The sequence below is a fragment of the Hyperolius riggenbachi genome, chromosome 4 (genome assembly GCF_040937935.1).
Source record: "Hyperolius riggenbachi isolate aHypRig1 chromosome 4, aHypRig1.pri, whole genome shotgun sequence".
Classification (NCBI taxonomy): domain Eukaryota; kingdom Metazoa; phylum Chordata; class Amphibia; order Anura; family Hyperoliidae; genus Hyperolius; species Hyperolius riggenbachi.
Window position 1 is genome coordinate 329,388,653 of NC_090649.1, and position 19,846 is coordinate 329,408,498.

The 19,846-nt window shown below is 41.5% G+C and overlaps 1 protein-coding gene across 22 annotated transcripts in view; it reads left to right on the plus strand.

Annotated features, from left to right (window-relative positions):
* Positions 1 to 19,846, plus strand: part of AFDN (afadin, adherens junction formation factor) — a 329,459-nt gene that overhangs the window by 190,065 nt on the left and 119,548 nt on the right. For all 22 annotated transcript variants that reach the window (XM_068231796.1, XM_068231782.1, XM_068231787.1 and 19 more), the window contains one exon: positions 9,331 to 9,411. In XM_068231796.1, coding sequence (XP_068087897.1) covers positions 9,331 to 9,411 — 81 coding nt within the window. The remainder of the gene's footprint in view (positions 1 to 9,330; positions 9,412 to 19,846) is intronic.

Below are 19,846 nucleotides of genomic sequence, written 5' to 3' on the forward strand. Positions count from 1 at the left end.
TAAACAAGGTGTGTATGATGATCTGTAGATATCATAGACTATGAATGCATTTTGCAGGAACGGATCTTTTGCAGGAACGGATCTTTGGCAGGAACGCATCTTTGGCAGGAACGGATCTTTGGCAGGAACGGATCTTTGGCAGGAACGGATCTTTGGCAGGAACGGATCTTTGGCAGGAACGGATCTTTGGCAGGAACGGATCTTTGGCAGGAACGGATCTTTGGCAGGAACGGATCTTTGGCAGATACTGATCTTTGGCAGATACTGATCTTTGGCAGGAACGGATCTTTGGCAGATACTGATCTTTGGCAGATACTGATCTTTGGCAGATACTGATCTTTGGCAGATACTGATCTTTGGCAGATACTGATCTTTGGCAGATACTGATCTTTGGCAGATACTGATCTTTGGCAGATACTGATCTTTGGCAGATACTGATCTTTGGCAGATACTGATCTTTGGCAGATACTGATCTTTGGCAGATACTGATCTGTTGCATGTGTACAGCATCTTGCTGTGCAGGTTCTTGCAAAGATGTTTATCTGATGGGGAGTTCAGCTCAATAGAATAGACTGTGTGTAGAGTATGGCTCTCATACTACATGGAAGGGGGTAAAATTGGTCTGTGATCTTTCATTTTCTAAAGACTATGGTCTGATGTGTTATGTACCTTTGTCCACATGCTGTCTGCAAATCCCCCGGGGCTTAAATCATTTGCCATTAGCTTCAGGTGTTGCCCATGAGATGTACCTACACATACTATCTGGGATAGTAGCTGTTGGGTGGAAAATTAACATCCCTGGCAGTATTGACTATCTTGACTTGTCCAGTGAAAAATATCTGCAAAGGTTATGGACAAGTCAGGCTTTTACAGTAGTTCTAAGGCAGGGTTCTGTTTTTTTTCTCATGCCTTTTTTACATTAAAAATGTGAGTTTGTATGCAGGTTTTTGCATGCTCTGGAAACATGCACTCTGTCGTAAGTTTTAATGCAAAAAAGCATGCAAAAGCACTTTTTCTGCCAAAAAGCTGAGTAGGCGGCACATTGTAGCCTGGCAGAAAGGTAACATATTGCATTTATTTTTTGATGCGATTTTGCTTTTAAACTTTATTATGCTCAAAACATATACTAGACCCTCTCTTGACAAATTTTGGTAAGCTACAGGCAACATTTTCATGAAAATTAAAGAACCACCTTTTGCACAGAAATCCAGCAAAAAACACCAGGGATGTTAAATCAAACACCCTTGAGGAGGCTGCCTGCACTGCTGTCACACTTGCTGATGTTAGAATAGCCATAGTGGAGAGAGGGTCCTAGCTGGGGTGGAGGAGGTGGATGTTTCTAGGCCTGACAATTGCTTTGTGTGACTTCTTATTGTTTTCCCCCTCCACTTTCACCACATTTTGTGAGGCCTACACTTGGAAGGTCACTGCTCACCAGCTTGTTTGCCTGTTCAAAGGGCTGTAGGTCCAAGCAGGCATGTTTGATTGGCATCCACTGCTGAGGAAAAATAAACTTGATTGCCCTTGACAGGGTCCTGAGATAGTGATATAGCAGTTAGTCCATAGTGGGCACATATTGAGGCTGGTCTTTCCAGCCTGTACAACATAGAATTGCAGTAAGTTGTGGTTTTGCTTAGTAGGCTGTGCATGTGTAGCCCAAGTAACTTCTGCTGGTCAGCTAGCATTGCTGTGGCCGTTTTAAGATCTTCAGACGTGTGCACAAACTTTTCTCACAATATCCAGCACCCCCTAATAGCCAGAGAAGATTCTGAGGAAAGACTGGTATACTTATTTAAAGTGGATCCGAGACAAACTTTGCTGCCTTCATTTTTCTGCCCCTTACATATAGTTTATTGGGCATTCTCCTCTCATATGCTTTTAATTTATTACCTAATTGCATGTAAATGAATGTATCCATGCCCCCAGCTCCTCCAGCGCCTAGGCATTCTGAGTCTCATGCTGCAAGTGCTCATGGGAGCTCAGCCTGGGGAGGAGGAGGCTTTTGTTGAACCATGCATGAGATTTCAAAGGCAAGGAGGAGGAGAGGGGAGTGGAGTTTTCACAGTCTGAGAGGAGGAGATGCAGAGCAGCTTGCCTGCGTAATGATGAAAAGACAAGTTACTTGCTATAGTTAGTTTTTTTAATCTCTGATCCGCTTTAATTAAAATTGCATGAGGTCCGATATTAGTCATGGAGAGAATCCAAAGACCAAACAAAAGTTTGTTTAGGTGGTACCGTTAATGATTGACTGTACAACATTTCTCTGCAGGCTTACAAAACTTAACTGTTTTTCAGGCATGTTTCAGAACTGGTGCTGAACCAGTTCTGAAACCTGCCTGAAGAAACTTAGTTTTGAAAGCTTGCAGAGAAATCTTGTACAGTTGGTCAATAAAGTTATCGCCTAAACAACTTTTGTTGTCTTTGGATTATTTAAGTACAAAGTAGATGAGTACATTTCCATTTGTGCATAGCAGCTAACTGGTTGCTCCTGTTATCAATGACCTTACCTGGCTTTAATTGACATGGGATCAGCCATATGTTTACCTCTTCCGATAGGCTGCCCACAGCTCTTCTGCTATATGGGCTTTTCACCCGAGACATTGAAGTTAAAAATCAGCTTTGCAACATTTTACCTGGTCTCTTCCTGGCTGTGAGAGTTTGGTAGCGGGAGTAAGGCCTCGTTCACATCTGCTGCGCTGAAAAACGTGTTAAAGCGCATGGTAAAAAACGCATGCGCTTGTGCGCGCTTTAGTCCGCGTTTCTGTGCGTTGCGCTGCGCTTCTTTAAAGCACGTTTTGCTTACTGTAGCAGCAGCAGTTGTCAATAAAACTTTGTTTTTGTATGTAAATGTATTTTTTTCTCCAATTAGGGGTAAAAAACGCATGCGCTTCTATGCGCTTGTACGCGCTTCTATGCGCTAAAAAAGCGGACCCATTCACTTGCATTGCTGTGCGCTTTCCAGCTCAACGCACAGAAATGCCTGCAACACTACGTTTCTGTAACGCTGCTCAGCGCAGCGCATAGATGTGAACCAGCTACATTTAGTTACATGGAAAAATGAATACCTTGCTGAACGCACAGGGCAGTGCGCTGTGGAAAGCGCACAGAAACGGCCCTGATGTGAACGAGGCCTAAGTCCTGTCTAGGGACTATCGGGGGGAGAGAGAGAAAAAAGGTGAAATGCTATAGCTACTGGTTTTTCCCTTGGCAGGTCTTGCCGGATCTTGCCCTAAGTTTGGTGGCAGTACCACATTCTGCGCCATGTCCCTAATCACAAACTGAACCGCTGCTAGCCTGTCTACCCTGTGTGCTGAAAAGCAAATATGCCACCTCCTTTTTTTTTTTTTTTTTTCTGCTTCATACATCTGGCCACTTGAAGCTCACATATAATCAGTGATCAGTGACCCTCCTGCTACCTTGTTCTGCTCCTTTTAGCTGCCTTTTTGTGTGGTTGGATGAAAAAGTGATTCGCGTTAAAGGCCTCTTGCACACTGCATGCATTTCAGATTCCGATTCCGCTTTTTAATCTGTTTTTACATCCGATTCAGATTCAGATTTTTAATCTTAACTGCATGCTGCGTTTTTTGATCCGTTTTTCTGTTGAATGTATTCAAGGAAAATCGGAAACGGAATCGGAATCGGAAAACGGATTTGCAGTGTGCAGGGAGCCAAAAACTGATCCATTTGTCCACTGATCCATCCTGCAGACCCAAACTTGCGGTCTGTTTGGCGGAACGGACCGAACAGATACTATTTATTAATATGGGATCCCTTCACCTACATTAGGATTCCCTTTTTTTTGTCCACTTTGAACCGAGCATTAGAAATAACTTTATACACTCTGATTATTAGGATTGTTCTTTATTATGTCATGACTTTTTTTTTTTTTTATTTTCACAAGCAACAATAATTTAATAAGAACCTGTAATCTAAAATGGTGACACAGTTCCATACAATTTATCATTCCAAATTGCTATACAAATTTTATAAATAGGCCCAGCAACACTTTAATCATGCCTGTTGCACTGATTTAACTGCACATCATAAAAGCAGGTTTAAACTGGGAATGAAATGTCCACAAACAACTGAGGCTCCACTGTTATAGGCAGAAGAATGTGGCTGATGAAAGGTAGACACATACACTAAACCAGGGGTCAGGAACCTTTTTGGCTGAGAGAGAGCTATAAAAGCTCTTCAACTGGATAAATTGGGGGATTTTAATGATAAATGGGAGAAATGGTTCAAGTTTTAAGATTCGGTAGAGTATGGAATTATGAGGGAGCTGTAAGGGGGGAGTCCCTTGATGGGGGAATTGTGATTGTAACTTGGAATTGTGATTTGTTGTTGGGATTAGGAGGTATACTGTAATTGTGGGGCTGGAAGTTCTTATTTGTGTCTTGTGTCTGGTGAAGATTTTGTCGTTACAATAGGAGGGGAGGATGGAAGGGAGAGTTTTTTTTGTTGGATTTTCTTTTTATAATGTTAAAATGTGGGGAAAAGGGGGGAAAGAGGAGTGTAGTCTACTTTGGATACTATATATTATTTGTGATTGCATTCTCTTTTCTTCAATACATTATTTATATATAAAACCTGCGCTGCTTGAGCAGTGTAGCTTAGTGAATCAACCCCTACTGATTTGTCTGTGAGCCAGATGTAGCCATCAAAAGAGCCACATCTGTCTCCCGGGCCATAGGTTCCCTATCCCTGCACTACACAACGCTTTTGGTAGATAAGACCTTTGATTTGTCATGAACATTGGATCCAAGGAAAACTATTACAACAATGGCATTTAAAATCAACATTATGCTCAAAACACTAATTGAATATTGATTGGCCATGCCTATTCTTTTCCTGTTTGATGCAGGTGGTAACAGTACATGTGCGTTGTTGGGATAGCTTTGTACAACATTGGGCTGTACTACGCTTGCAAATGCAGTAGCGTGACCAATATTGGTCAAGATATCTGTTGACTGTGGCCACCTCTGCCAGAAATTTAGTGTGTTTACAGCAGTCCCCAATCCCCCTCTGTGTGTCAGTAAGCAATCAGTCTGTTGAATCGCCTCAGCCAAGCGCAGGCTGAGGACGTTGTACTCCTACTGCCTGCTTTGTTGTGCACCTCAATGTCAAACCTCCTCCCCATGCATAGGAGCAGAACTCTTCACTGACTTAAAGGCTAGTGACACGTCTGTACAGTGTCCGCTTCAAACTGTCGCCCGAGGGATTGAGTTCCAATCCCTGCGAGATGACAGTACTGGTGCGAGTTGGTACACTAGGTAGATATTAAATATAAGGAATTCTATAATTTATGCCTAGCATAATAGGAAGCCTAGATCACATGGCTACCATTTTCAACTCAAAATTAATTTAAAGGGCTCTTCTATAAGGTGGAATCTGCGATCTTTCAACTCTCCAGTGTTCCCACATTTTGATCCTGAAGCATCGCTTTAATATTTGCTTCATAGATCAACCATGAAAATGTGAGATTTTGTTTTGAAGCTCCACCTGCTGGTTTGACAAATCAGCTTTTCACTTGCTGGTTTGGCGAGGCAGCATGTGGCAAGTCATAAGCATGTTTAGCACAGTCCAATTTCTTTTTTTGTGTAATTGCATATCCTGCCAACACTGAGCTGATGCATTTTCAGATGTAGAGGATGTGATATGACTGCATCCTGTAGCATGTATTTTATATTATACATTTCCTGCAAAGTACAGATACCGTGCATATACTCCTGTATAAACAGAGGTACCCACTTCTCCTTTAAAAAAAAAACAGGAAAAAAGAGATTGACTCATGTTTAGCCCCCTCCACAATATAAATAGGCAGATGTTCCCCATTATAAGGGCCCCCCCATTAGAAATGGCAAAAAAATAAATAAAAAATAAAGCGCTGCAAAAGATCAGTACTAATTGGTCAAAAATACAGGGAGCCGTACAGAGAAACACTTCCATAGATAAGTGGCTCAGGATGCAAAAATTGTATCTGAATTATAGATAGCTGTGTCTTGCCTGCTCTCTCTGCACCATCAACACAATGAGGCATGCAGTGTGAGGTGAGGTCCTTGTGACAGGCGTTCTCAATTGCTGCGTACTTCCTGTGCGCTGGATCCCCTAGTAATACAAAACAGAAGTGTTGTTTTTTCAAGGGCCCCCTGCTATGTCCTGTGTCCGTGCACCCCCACGGCGACAGTGTGTGGCCAGCACTAGGGGGGACTGACCTGAGGTGGAACAGAGAAAGCAACAACATTACTGCCCCATATTCTGGATGCCCTCAAAGTTTCAAACGGTGGTGCCCTTTTCTCTGGGTCTGCTGGGTCTTTTTCCGGTGTAGCTATGCTGTAGCAGAGCTGTAGAGAGCAGCCGCATCGTGTGCAGCTCTGGGGATTCCCTTCCCTCTCTGACCGCTTGCCAAGCTGCTCGTGATGCTGCTGCTCTCTACGCTCTGTTACACCACAGCCATCATGTAAACACACGGCGGGGAGCCCCTGAGAAAGCAGAACCTCTGTTTAAAACTGTGATAGCATCCAGCACATGGGGCAGTGTCGATGTTGCTCTCTCTGCTGTGCTGCACCTCAGGTCAGTCCTCCGAGTTCTGGCCACACACTCTGTTGCCACAGGGGTGCACAGTGGGGGCACTACAATTAGTTAGGGAGGGACTCGTGGGGACAGTAACTTGTGTATAAGCTAAGGGGGCACTTTTCAGCACATTTTAGGTATACTAATTTTGTGCATCTTTTCTCCCATCTCTCTATGATTATCTGTACCTAAGCAAAGGTTCACAACATAAGACTTGCCGAGTAGTCCTATACCTCACACATTGCAGTGAACAGCTATTTAGCATTTATTTATTTATTTATTTGTTGTATTTATAAAGCGCCAACATATTACGCAACATATTTGTGCTATATAAGTGCGTAAGAACCTACCTGCTTAGGAGTATGAAGCAAAAAGAGGACAGTCTGCTGCGTATGCTTTATAAGCTACTGAAGGTGGTTCAGCACAAAGGTTAATGAGGCCCTGTGGCTTGCCATGTTCTTGTTGTTGTCGTCGTCCTCCTCTCCTCCCCCCCCCCCCCCCCTCCTCCCCCCACATCTTCCGCAGCACTGTACAGAGCATATTAGGCTCTAGTCACAAAACTTCTCATAAATGACTTATTTATCACCTAATTCATAAAAATAACCTTTCAGCACATTTACAAGCAAAATAATCACTCAGAGTAAGTTGTTCCTGATTAACTTCATTTCAATATTACTTTTCTTGCCTTAATTATATATTTTTGCTCTTTGGGAGATTAAAAATGTAACATCTATAAGGTGAAGAAGCATTTGTGAATCATGCCCAATGTCTTGTCACTTAACTGTCCCTCACAGGGGCTCAAAATCTAATCCTTATCATAGTCATATGTCTGGGTATGTGTAGTGTATGTATCGTAGTCGAGGGCCAATTTTTAGGAGGATGACAATTTAACTTATCTGTATGTTTTTGGGATGTGGGAGGAAACCGGAGTGCCTGGAGAAATTCCACACAGACACGGGGAGAACATACAATGCAGATAGTGCCCTGACTGGGATTTGAACTGGGGACCCATCGCTGCAAGGATAGTGTTAACCATGAAGCCACCGTGCTGCCCATGTAGCTGTTCTTTTTTTTAAGTTCTAGGTGCCCGTTACAATTTTGGACACTGAGCATCATATTATAAGCATGATTTTGTGACTCTTTGGCCAAGCACTGTTCTGTTTGGCTTACTCAAGAGGACTTTGATATGCATCTAAGTAACTGGTGGCTTGTGGTAATCACTAATGGACTGCCACTGTGCATGTATGCAGTTGTATCTGTAGGTAGATGCTACCTAGCAGATCACTTTCTATTTGTAATTTTAAAAGTAGCTTGCAAGCTTAATGCTGGGAATACATGGTTCGTTTTGAACCGTGTAATCGAGCCGCTGACTGCTCAATTGATAATTTCCGACCTGTCCGATATCCCGCCGGAACAATTCCCCGCTCGATACCGCGGGCAGGACAATGGTCAAAAACAAAAAAAGAAAAAGCCGCCCGCGGGGACGAGCGGGAATCTTTCCGGGCGCCCGCGGGGACGCGCCGGAATCTATCGAGCGGCTCGATACACTGTTCAAAATGAACAGTGTATTCCCAGCATAAGTGTGGGGACCTCTGGTCTATGTGTACTTGAGCATGCCTTAAATAACTTAAAATAAGTCATGTACTTGTATTGCTGTACTAATTTTACCTCTGTTTTAAAACCATAGCATGTCACTCCTTTTTACTCTATAAAATAACCTCGCTAGCCTATAATTTTTCTTAATTCATATTTGCTGGAATGCTTTTAGCATTGTATAACTTATGGTATAACTACGGATGCAGAGAGTACTTACACAGCAGTAAGAATATTTTAAAACCCACTGATTTTTAAGCAGATATCAACAGACAGCAGCTATTTTGAGAACTAAGGTTAAACAAGTGTAAAAGAGCCCACAGTAAAGCACAGTTCTAGTGATGCAAGCATTTGGCGAGTGCTAGGGTTAGTAACTCGCCCACTTTCGTGTAAATAATCATACATCTAAAACGTTGCGCCCCTTCTCTCTTCAGCTGGCCCAAGTGTTTCCAAAGCTCTGTTGCCACCTCTACCTGCATTGCCACCTTTTAGACCGCGGCTGCCAAGTAGACCGCATCAACGCAGGTGGGGGTGGTCACAAGGCTTTGGACCACCTGGCCAAAAACAACCATGGCGTTTTTTGCTGGGGTGGTTAAGATTCAGATGTATTATGATTCACAGGTGAGTTACTAACCCTAGCAGTTGCTGATCCTTGCATCATTAGAACATCAGTTTTTGCATGAAATGTTTTCTTCTTTCCAAGCTTGGTACTCTATTTCAGTACAAAATAACTGCATATACTCTACATAATGGGGTCAATATGCAGGTATCGTAAAGAGGAACTGTAACAACATACAGTATATTAAAATGAGGTTTATTATTCAGGATACCAACTTTTACGTTCACTATCCTTGGTTTTAGCATCAGAAACACTTCCTATAGCTATATATTGCCGTATAGTGGTAGGTAGGCCTGCCTTACCACTGAGACTTAGCCTAGGCTTTTTATTATGCAGAATTCTTATTCAGTGTACATTAGAAGATGTTTTTGCAGATCTGGCAGTTAATGCAGAGTTCCCATTTCTTTTTACATGTTGATACATATCGAAGTTCCTTGCGCTGTGTGCTCCTCACTTTGTTAGATCATTTGCATTTTTTAGATTGATTTTCTAGATCCATTAGACTCATTAGAGTGTTAATAATCATCTTGTAATTTTAATCCTAGCCTTTAAGAAAAGACCCTGAAATAATCACTGTGACACTGAAGAAGCAGAATGGCATGGGTCTCAGTATTGTTGCAGCAAAGGTGAGTAGATTATCATTGCTGTTTCTTTATTCAAGTGTTTGCATCTGTTAGAAGTAAATTCTTGTGCCAGTTATAATATTATCTATTACTAAGAGAGGAAATTGTGGAACGGCATCCAGTATGTTATGGAACACTACTGGTCCTGGCATTTAGGGCCCATTTACCCTCAAAGCTATATACACAAGTTACTTTTAGTAGAGCATTAATGAAGGTAGAAGCCATGGTCAGCAGTCACAAGGGCCAGAAATCACAGCAGTACTAGACATTGATCATCCATGCTATGCTATGCTATTCTATGATGCATATGTTTTTGTCTTTATTATGAGGCTGTCTTTTATATCTTTTATACTTCTTAAAAATTGTTTTCACTTGTATACACTTGTATACTAATGAAAACCCTCCTTCGCCTGCATCATTTTTTTTTGTTTGTTTTTGAGGGATGGCTTATGTTTATCATTGTGTATCATTGTACTAACTAGGGAAAGGGCAATGACTGCTTGTGTTATGAGAGATTTAAGGGTAAGGGAAAAACCTCTGTGTTTGTGCTTCTGATGCTTTTTCTGTTCTGATTAGCCTGGCATATCAGCAACTTTACAGTTCATTTTATATAAATGGAGACGCCAACTATGAAACGCTTGCAGATCTTTTACCGGTTAACCCCCATAGAGATATTGTATTTTTTTTCTCTAAAAATTGGCTTTAGTTCAACTTTAAAACATTTAACAGAAGTCTGTTCGGGTTTGGCATTAGTTTATAGGTTGGGGGAAGCATCAGGTGAGATTGGAGTTAATGACCAGCTGTGAGATGGGTTAGAGTTGGGCTTCATAGTGGTGGTAATTTTTATGCATACAAGGGTTTCTGGGCTCAATTGGGTGTCAGGAAGGTAATTTGTTAGGTTAGGTGCAGGGTTGAGCTTAGGTCATGGCAGGAAATGGTTATCCGGTAGACTTGGGTAGGCAGAGGGCAAGTTTAGAGTTAATGGACAACTGTAGTGAGTGGTATATGGAGTCTGCCACATTTATTTTGTTTTAAGCAATACCAGTTGCCTGGCAGCCCTGCAAATCCTCTGCCTCTAATACTTTTAGCCATAGACCCTGAACAAGCATGCAGCAGATCAGGGGTTTCTGACATTGTCAGATCTGACACGTTTAGCTGCATGCTTGTTTCTGGTGTAATTCAGACACAGTACTGCAGGAAAATAGACGCGCAGGAATGCCAGGCAACTGGCATTGCTTAAAAGGAAATAAATATGGCTGCCTCCATATACCTCTCAGTACAGTTTTCCTTTAAGATACCTACAGACAGTAGATAAATGTCACTTCTTACAACTGTGATGATGTTAGGCGAAAGACTGATTGAAAGTATCCAGCACCCTCTTCTATCAAGCAGAAGTGATTATTTTTTATTTATTAAATTTATAGTTTATTGAAACAATTTTGAAATATTACAAACTAGAAAAAGGGATTGAAATGTATAGCCAAGTAAAAAAAACCGTTTTTAACAGCCATAGAGTTTAACAATGAATTGAATGAACAAACAATTGTAGGACAGTATTGGTAACTCCCAGGCATGTTATTCCTAAATGAGATCAGCTGCATAAGAGTATATTGGGTTTAACAATAAAAGAACCTCAAGGTATAGGCAATCATTTGTGCACTAGTGACAGAGCCATTAGGTGTCAGGTAGTGCAGCTTTAAAGCCCAATCTACACGATACGATTCTATTTACATTTCGATTAAATCCAACATGTCAGATCCTGATTCGATTCAATTCAATTTGCCATTGTTTTGCAATGGCGAATTGAATTGAATCGAATCAGGATCGGACATGTTGGATTTAATCGAATCGTAAATAGAATCATATCGTGTAGATTGGGCTTTAGGGGCAAAGAGAGGACTAAAAAGTATAATTGACCCAAAGGAGAATTGGATAAATTGTAGGGAAGACCAGCAGTGCCAGGAGGGCAGGTGTCTCCGGGTTATGGAGATTTTAGTGAAGTTCTCAGACATATAAAAAGAAAATATGAAGCTGATATGTTAACATAATAGAATAAAGTTGAACCAGAAAACAAGATAATGAAACAAATTAAACATTCTTGATACCCTGATGTGTGGAACCCAAGAGGAAAGAGGTCTCGATTTTTGTATCTGAGTAAAGTAAGCCATAGTGTATGGAAGAAATCTTAGTGCTTATACCACAAACTTCCAAACCCCTTATGGTGTTAAGGGAAGGTTATTTTAAAGAGACTCTGTAACAAAAACAAAAAAATTCCCCTGGGTGGTACTCACCCCGGGAGGCGGAAGCCTCAGGGTCCCAATGAGGCTTCCCTCTCCCCTGTAGCTGCAGTCAATCAAGCGCTGGCTCCCCCGAAGTGTCCCGCAATCCTGGCTTCACAAGGCTGGATATATTTACCGTCCCTGGCTCCAGTGGGGGGGTCTTTGTTGCGGCTCTCAGCATGGAGATAGGTGGAAATAGCTGATCTCATGGGTCGGCTCTACTATGCAGGCGCAGGAGACTTGCGCCTGCGCAGTAGAGTGATCAGCTATTTCTGCCTATCTCCAAGCGGTGAGCCGATACTGCGCTGGAGCCGGGAAGGTAAATATTTACATCCCCGCTGTTCGGAGGGCCAGAGCGACACCACCATGGGACACAGGACGACGGGGAAGCCTCGATAGGATCCGGAGGCTGCCCCCACCCGAGGTGAGTACCCCACAGTGGAACTTTTTGTAGTTACAGTTTTTCTTTAAGAATGGGTAAATCTTGCGTAAATGGGATTCCATCTCTTGTTGATATTCCAGATTCATTTTGAGTTTTAAAAGATTAGGTAAATCATTAGTTCCTCAATTGCTAACTATAGACTGCCTAGTTATGATTAGGATATGTGAAATTGTTCTTCTGTTAGTTTGGAAATTGGCCAAGACCAACATGGAGCACCGCTAGTTGTGGAGTAAGGGGGATTTGAAGTGAAGTTTTTTTCTTGGATCAACTGTAGAGCTACGTTGCACAAAGATTGAACTTGACGGCATTCCCACATTCTATGGAATAGGGTTCCCTGATGTTGGCAGCCCCTCCAGCAGAGTGGAGTTTTATCTGGTGAAAAATGTGCCAACCTAACTGGAGTGAAGTACAATTTCATAAGTAATTTTTGTAGGGTTTCCCAGTAGGTAATGCATTTGGTATGCGTTTTTTAAAAGCGGAGGCCTCTGAATGCAATATCCAATCTCTAATCAAACAGAGGCCCAACTCTGAATATATTAAGGGAAATCTTCTGGATATTAATGCTTTGTACCATACACTAGTTGCTCCTTTTGACATTGATTTAGATTGAGGGTGTACATTTGTCTAGGCAATTGGGCTGGGACAATATGATTTGCTTTTATTAGATGGGAAATTTGGAGAAAGGTGAATTTTTCAAAATCTGGAATGTTAAATTTCTATGCATAAGTGCTTATTTGATCATTGCTATCGTGGTTCTCTGAAGAACACCACCACTTGCTTGCCCTCCTTCTCCATATGATATTGCATGTCGCTTTGCAAAAAGCTGAGTACGCACTTTTGTACAGGCGTTTCTGCCTCAATGTTAAAGTATAGGAAAGTGGAAAACCGCCCTGAAAAATGCTAGATCAGAGCGGTTTTCCAGGCGTTTTTGTTACAGAAGCTTTTCAGTAACCGCTTTATTGTAACCATATCTGATATCTGCTACACAGAAACGCTCCAAAAACCACTAGGGCATGTTCAGAAAACGTCTCTAAACATGCCTAGAATCGCTCTAAAATGTGCTTCAAAAATTTCTAACGTTTTGTGGATCTGCCAGAGGTTTTTGTGGTGCACTGGGCCTTACTTGTATTTTTTTTTTCCTTGGATGTCATTCTGCCACATGTAATAAATGGCTAGTGTGAGAAGTAGAAGAATGTCAGATGCAACTACAGAGAAATATGATTGTGTTGGGTTTTTATTGAAATGCATTTCTGAGTTAAATGCTGACCACTTTCTATGTACACGGAGCTGTTAGGTATAAGGTCTCAGAGAAAATAAACACATATATCAGTAGCTAAAGATTGGCTGTACTTACATTACATATGCATTTCACTGTCCACGTTTGGATTTCACAGAATTTGTATATAGTATATGCAGAGATAGATGCTCCTGACAGCTCATGGCAGGCTCCATGTTTTTCTGTCAAATGTGTCCTCATGTCCTGCCTGCTTCCTGATCACAGATAAGCTGGTACTAAATAACACAGTGTGCAGTGAATATTAATGAGCCATGTGGCTAGGAACAATAGCTGACTCCTGCAGAGTACTCTGCCCCGAGATTTATCAGTGCTACGCGATTACAAGCTGCTGTAACGTCTCATTAGCAGCCGAGGGGAGAGCCCCAGAATGCTTTGCAGTATGGTATGCGGCTTGCGTCTTCTTAAGAATAACAGCCTTGCTGATAAGCACACATCAAAGGTAACTAAGATTTTTATCTTCACTAATTGCTTTTGGGCTTCCTTCTAAACTGTTTAACACAGGAGAATAGAGGTTTAAATTAGCTTCTGCAGCCTGACAGTTACTCTTTAATAACAACATCATTAAAGCAGCAAAAATAGCATATTGCATTTACAAGCATATTGTGTGATACCTGGAAAAAACTACATCTGACGCTCACAGTATATACTCGCAAGCAAGCCGATCCGCATGTAAGCCGACCCCCCAACTTTTACCTAAAAAATACATGAAAAAATGATTGACCATCATGTAAGCCGAAGCCCTGGGGGAGCAGAGCAGGAGCAATGAATGGCCACCCAGAATCGCAGTGAGGGGTGTGCAGACTGACCTGCTGAGGATCGGACAGCTCAGAGAGTGCAGTGGTGATTGGAGCGGGCAGCTGAGAGATTGGGTGCGGAGGGCTGAGAGTATAGCTGCAGCCGCTGGATGTCCGCAGCTAGAGCAGAGCGGATGGATGGCCACACAGAATAGAAACACAGCAGGAGAGCTCTTCCTGCAGCCGCTGGATGTCTGCGGCGAGAGCGGATGGATGGCCACACAGAATAGAAACACAGCAGGAGCGCTCTTCCGTGTTCATAATCTCGCGCTTCCTGCTGTGTCTGCACCTTGTAAACCCATTGGCTATTACCAGTTTACAAGGTGCAGACACAGCAGGAAGCGCGAGATTATGAACACGGAAGAGCGCTCCTGCTGTGTTTATATTCTGTGTGGCCATCCATCCGCTCTGCTCTCACAGCGAACATCCAGCGGCTGCAGCTATACACTCAGCCCTCCACACCCGATCTCTCAGCTGCCCGCTCCCCTTCGTGACTCGCATGCAAGCCGAGACCACCACTTTTGGGGTCAAAAATTCGGCTTGCATGAGAGTGTATACGGTATTTATATATTATAAAACGCATCTTTATTTATACGTCACATCTCGCTGTTAAGATTTATTAACCCTTAGATGACCAGCTATTTGTTAAAATAGCTACACACCAGTGCCTTCTACTGTATGTTTGAATTGTGTTTAAGTCCACGTTTAGTCAGTAGGGATGTCATTGAGGTGCAAAACGAAATAATTGAGAATTACAGTATGTTAATTATTATGATGCAGAACTAGGAAAATTGTTATGAAAATCGAATGAAATTTTGCAGTGAAAACATTTGCTTGGTCTATTTCAAGTTGCATACATTTGCAGTAACATTTGCATCATTCTGCATCATCTTAGAATTATTTGCTTATTTTACATAAGTAGAAATTTGGCGCTGGCCCAAAACTTTGTACTAGAAGGCTAGGTTAACAGTGGTCAGTTGCACATAACGTGGGGGGGGGGGGGGGGGGGTAAACTGCATAGTTACATAGTTATTTGTGTTGAAAAGACATACGTCCATAGAGTTCAACCACTGGCAATGGAGACTGGACGTAGACTTTAATGCACAGATGTTGGATTCCAAGCCTGGAGGGCCAGATCCATACCAGTGTTTAGGATGGACTGAGAAAGAGAAGAATGTGTTCTATCTGATGGACCACACCTTTCCTTATTCAGACCGATCAATTTAATTTGAGCTGTGTCAAAAATGTGTGAGGACCTCGGCCCTCAAAGGACCGGTTTGACATCCCTGCTTTAATGCAAAGTCTGCATGGAGCAACACGATCAGTTACAAAGCAATACTGTGAACAGACCCATAGGATTGGATGCGCAGCGAGTTGATGTGCAGAATTATTAGCAACACAACTGAGCACTGTGAACTAGCTCTAAGCCTTTTAGATGTCCATGGCAATGAGATATTTGGAAACAAAATAGCCTATAGATGTCCACAGTAAGCGGAAGTAGATTGTGTAGAAAAGGTGCACAAGACCAGCTGCTGAGGCTCAATGGAGTGCTGAAAGGTCATAAAGGTCATCACAGTAGTAGTTAGAGAAGGTAGCAGGCTGGGCGCATCCACTTAAAAATGCCTGTTTATTAAAAAAGGCTTAAAGAGAACCTGTACTGAGTAAAAATATTTAAAATAAACACATGAGGTAACTTCAAATGAACATTACATAGTTACCTTGCCATCAGTTCCTCTCAGAAGCTCACCATTTTCTTCTGACAATAATCCCTTCCAGTTCTGACAATATTTTGTCAGATCTGAAATATATCAGTTGCTGTCTGTAAAATATCAGTTGCTGTCAGTTATAGCTGAGAGGAAAACTGATGTACCAGATAATGTCCATCTTTCCCGATGGCTCAAGTGGGCGATGTTACAGTTTAACTGTGTGCTGACCAGAAAGCTGTTATGGGTAATGGCCATTTTCAAAATGGAGGACGGAAAATTGCCTTGATCACTGTGAACAAATAGGAAGCGGGACAGGAGAAAAACACTGAGGAGTAGACTACATGGAAGGTAAGTATGACTTGTGTATGCTTATTTTGACTTTAAATTCACAGTTCAGGTTTTCTTTAAAAGCACATACAAATCCATGACAGCAATCACAAGGAAAGAGTGGGTGTACAGGCTATACAGAGTTCGACAGCTGTTTCGCACCCCTAGCGGGGGCGCGTCATCAGGTCCTGATGAAGCGTCCCGGAAGTAGTCTTGTAAAAACATTAACACCAGCGCGCTGTATGGCAAATAGTATCACTCTTAGTGATGAACTACAACTGCAGCATAGAACCTGGTTTGCCTCCTCTTACAATAAAGACAATAATAAAAAAAAGATGGCGTCACAGTATAGCCACACCTTCCATAAAAGTTCACAAAAAACAAATTCAAAACATCCCATAACTGGATCAGATGGATCAATTCCTGTTCAGTTCATATACATCAATGCTTTTCCTTCATGAACTGCCACAATGCTTCACACAACTTCAGAGACAGGAAGCCTCTACCACACCCCAATGCGAGCAACTCACCGTGTGGCAAAACCTTTACTCAGGTCTAATTGCACCTTGGGACTGGTACAAGGTCGTCCCTCACGTCTCATGATCACAATGTGGGATATCTTATACTTGGGTCAATCCCCCTTTTATCAGTATTAATCAACCTCCCATAACCTCAATAAAAGAGCTTCTCATAGTGTAAAACCTCACTTATTTATTGTATTATAAAATTAGATTGCACTTACATGTCCCTTTAAAAAATACAGGTTCATAGTAATTTAGACACGGGCTCTCCCCCGCTAGTTGGCCGCCACACATAATTAGCGCTCCACAGTCTCGTTCCTACCTATTTTTGCTGCTTCCGACACACCATTTTATACAACTTTATTTGCCGCTTGGTATATCCTGCCTCTAACAGGTGCCTCTGTCCTAAGATAATCAATGTTATACAGTTGACCTGTCACTATTTTTAACCGTTAGACTGCCAGCTAATAATTTTTTTGCATTTTTATTCTTATTTTTCGCTGTTAGAATAAAATTATTATTAGCAAAAAGTACCCCCCAAAGAAACCCCAAGTGGTGGCGAAAAAAACAAGATATTGTTTAGTTGTGATTAGTAGTAGTAAGTGATAGGCGAATGAATGCAAGGAGTGCTGTCAGGTGAAAATTGCTCAGATTTTTAAGGGGAAAAACCCTTGGTGAAGTGGTTGAGGTGCAAATAAATTGAGAATTCTGCTATATATTTATATTATGATACAGAATTATATTAATTGTTCTGAAAATCTATCGTAAAATAGAGTAATATCTTTCAGTAAAAGCATTTCACTGGTCCATATTCAAGCTGCATAGATTTGCATATTCAGCATCAACTTAGACATCCATGGCAAAGGAATATGGGGACATACGAATGCCTATACATGTCCGCTGTAGGTGGAAGTAGCTTTGTAGTAAAAAGCTTCAGCATCTGGGTGTGAAAACGCAGAACACCTATAGATGTCTGTAGCAGTCGAAGGGTTAATAGTGAGACTGATTGGTTTCTGTGTATGTATATTAAGCCTCATACACATACGGGGGACTGTCGCCCAGGGATCAGGACTCGGCCTCCAGGCTAACAATGCATTCTACTATGTAGGTGAAGAAGAGCCAGAGGTATGACAGGCAGGGTGAGTAGTAGAACAATGCCCTCATCCAGAGATTTGCAGTGTAAAAGAAGCCTTAGATTTTTTAAATATACACTATAATTAAGCCCTGTTTGCAAGTAGTGGCTTGTCCATAAAACATGTTTTTTTTGTGCTTTTTGTGACTAACAATTTCTTGCATGAACCTTTACACTGAAGATGTTTGTTCAGGTTTCAGAGTATTTTTATTTATCCTTATCCCTTTGCGGTCATTCCTCTATCTGCCAATGCTTGTCATTTTTGTACCTGTCCAATGTTTCAGTAAGAATGAGGTTGTGTTCCCAAAAGGTCAGAAAATCCACTGTGCCCATGTATTGGTTTGGGTTGCTAGTTACTTCTTTGACTATGTCCATCCCAGGATTACGTTTAGATCTTTTATAACGGTTCGCTACATGATTTTCTTTACATATGGTTCTTCCTTTAAGAGGAACTCCAGCCTAAACAAACATACTGTCATTAAAGCGGAATATAACCCTGCATTTCAACTTTGCTCTAAAACATTATTTACAGTATATTATATGCAACCAGCATTTTTTTTTTACTAGACCAACATTGGAAGGGTTACACAGGGCTTTAAAGTTCCTGGAGATTTCTGCAGACGCATCCGAAGCTCAGATAGTTAAATTTTGTTTACATAAATGTATCTAAGTGTTGAATGTGACTCACTCTCTCTGAGCTGGAGGACAGCCAAAGTGTGTAACATTCAACACTTAGATACATTTATGTAAACAAAATTTAACTATCTGAGCTTCGGATGCGTCTGCAGAAATCTCCAGGAACTTTAAAGCCCTGTGTAACCCTTCCAATGCTGGTCTATTAAAAAAAAAATGCTGGTTGCATATAATATACTGTAAATAATGTTTTAGAGCAAAGTTGAAATGCAGGGTTATATTCCGCTTTAAGTTACATTAGTTATGTTAATTAAAATAGGTAATATAATCTCTTACCCACCCTGTTTTAAAAGAACAGGCAAATGTTTTATTTCATGGTGGCAGCCATCTTTTTGTGTGAAGGCAGTTGACAGGGAGCATGAGACACAGTTCCAACTGTCCTGTGTCCTGAGCACCTCTCCCAGTTGCTAGGCAACGTGAATAACCTAGGAAATCCCATCATGCTCTGCACAGCATCAGGGAAAAAAAGCCTGGGCTTTTTTTCTTTGATGGGTGGAGCTTAGATAAAAATGCAGCTAAAAATGATGCTTTGGTAAGAAAAACACAGTTCTGATTCTGTGAAACTGTTAAAGAAACACCAAGCCTTTTCAGTTCTCCTGAGTAGATTTTTAGTCCGGAGGTTCACTTTAAAGTGAACCTCCGGACTAAAAATCTACTCAGGAGAACTGAAAAGGCTTGGTGTTGCTTTAACAGTTTCACAGCATCAGAACTTTGTTTTTCTTACCAAAGCATAGGTAATCGGTAATATAATCTCTTACCCACCCTGTTTTAAAAGAACAGGCAAATGTTTGATTTCATGATGGCAGCCATCTTTTTGGTTGAAAGGAGGTGACAGGGAGCATGAGACACAGTTCCAACTGTCCTGTGTCCTGAGCACCTCTCCCAGTTGCTAGGCAACGTGAATACACAGATGGCTGCCCTCATGAAATCAAACATTTGCCTATTCTTTTAAAACAGAGTGGGTAAGAGATTATATTACCTATCTATTTTAATTAACATAACTAATGTAACGTAATGACAGTGTTTGTTTAGGCGGAAGTTCCTCTTTAACTTCCCATCACTGGTTGGTCTCTTAATTCAGAATACTTGTGTTTTGAGGCTTGATGACAGTCAAATGGAACATGGGAGCACCAGAGAAAGGTTGTCGCATAAGAAGAGCTGCAGAGGCATGACTAAATAGTTCTCAGAGTGCAAGAGAGGGTGTATTTGCAAAAAAAAAGTTTTCCATTAAGTTTTCTGTACATTCT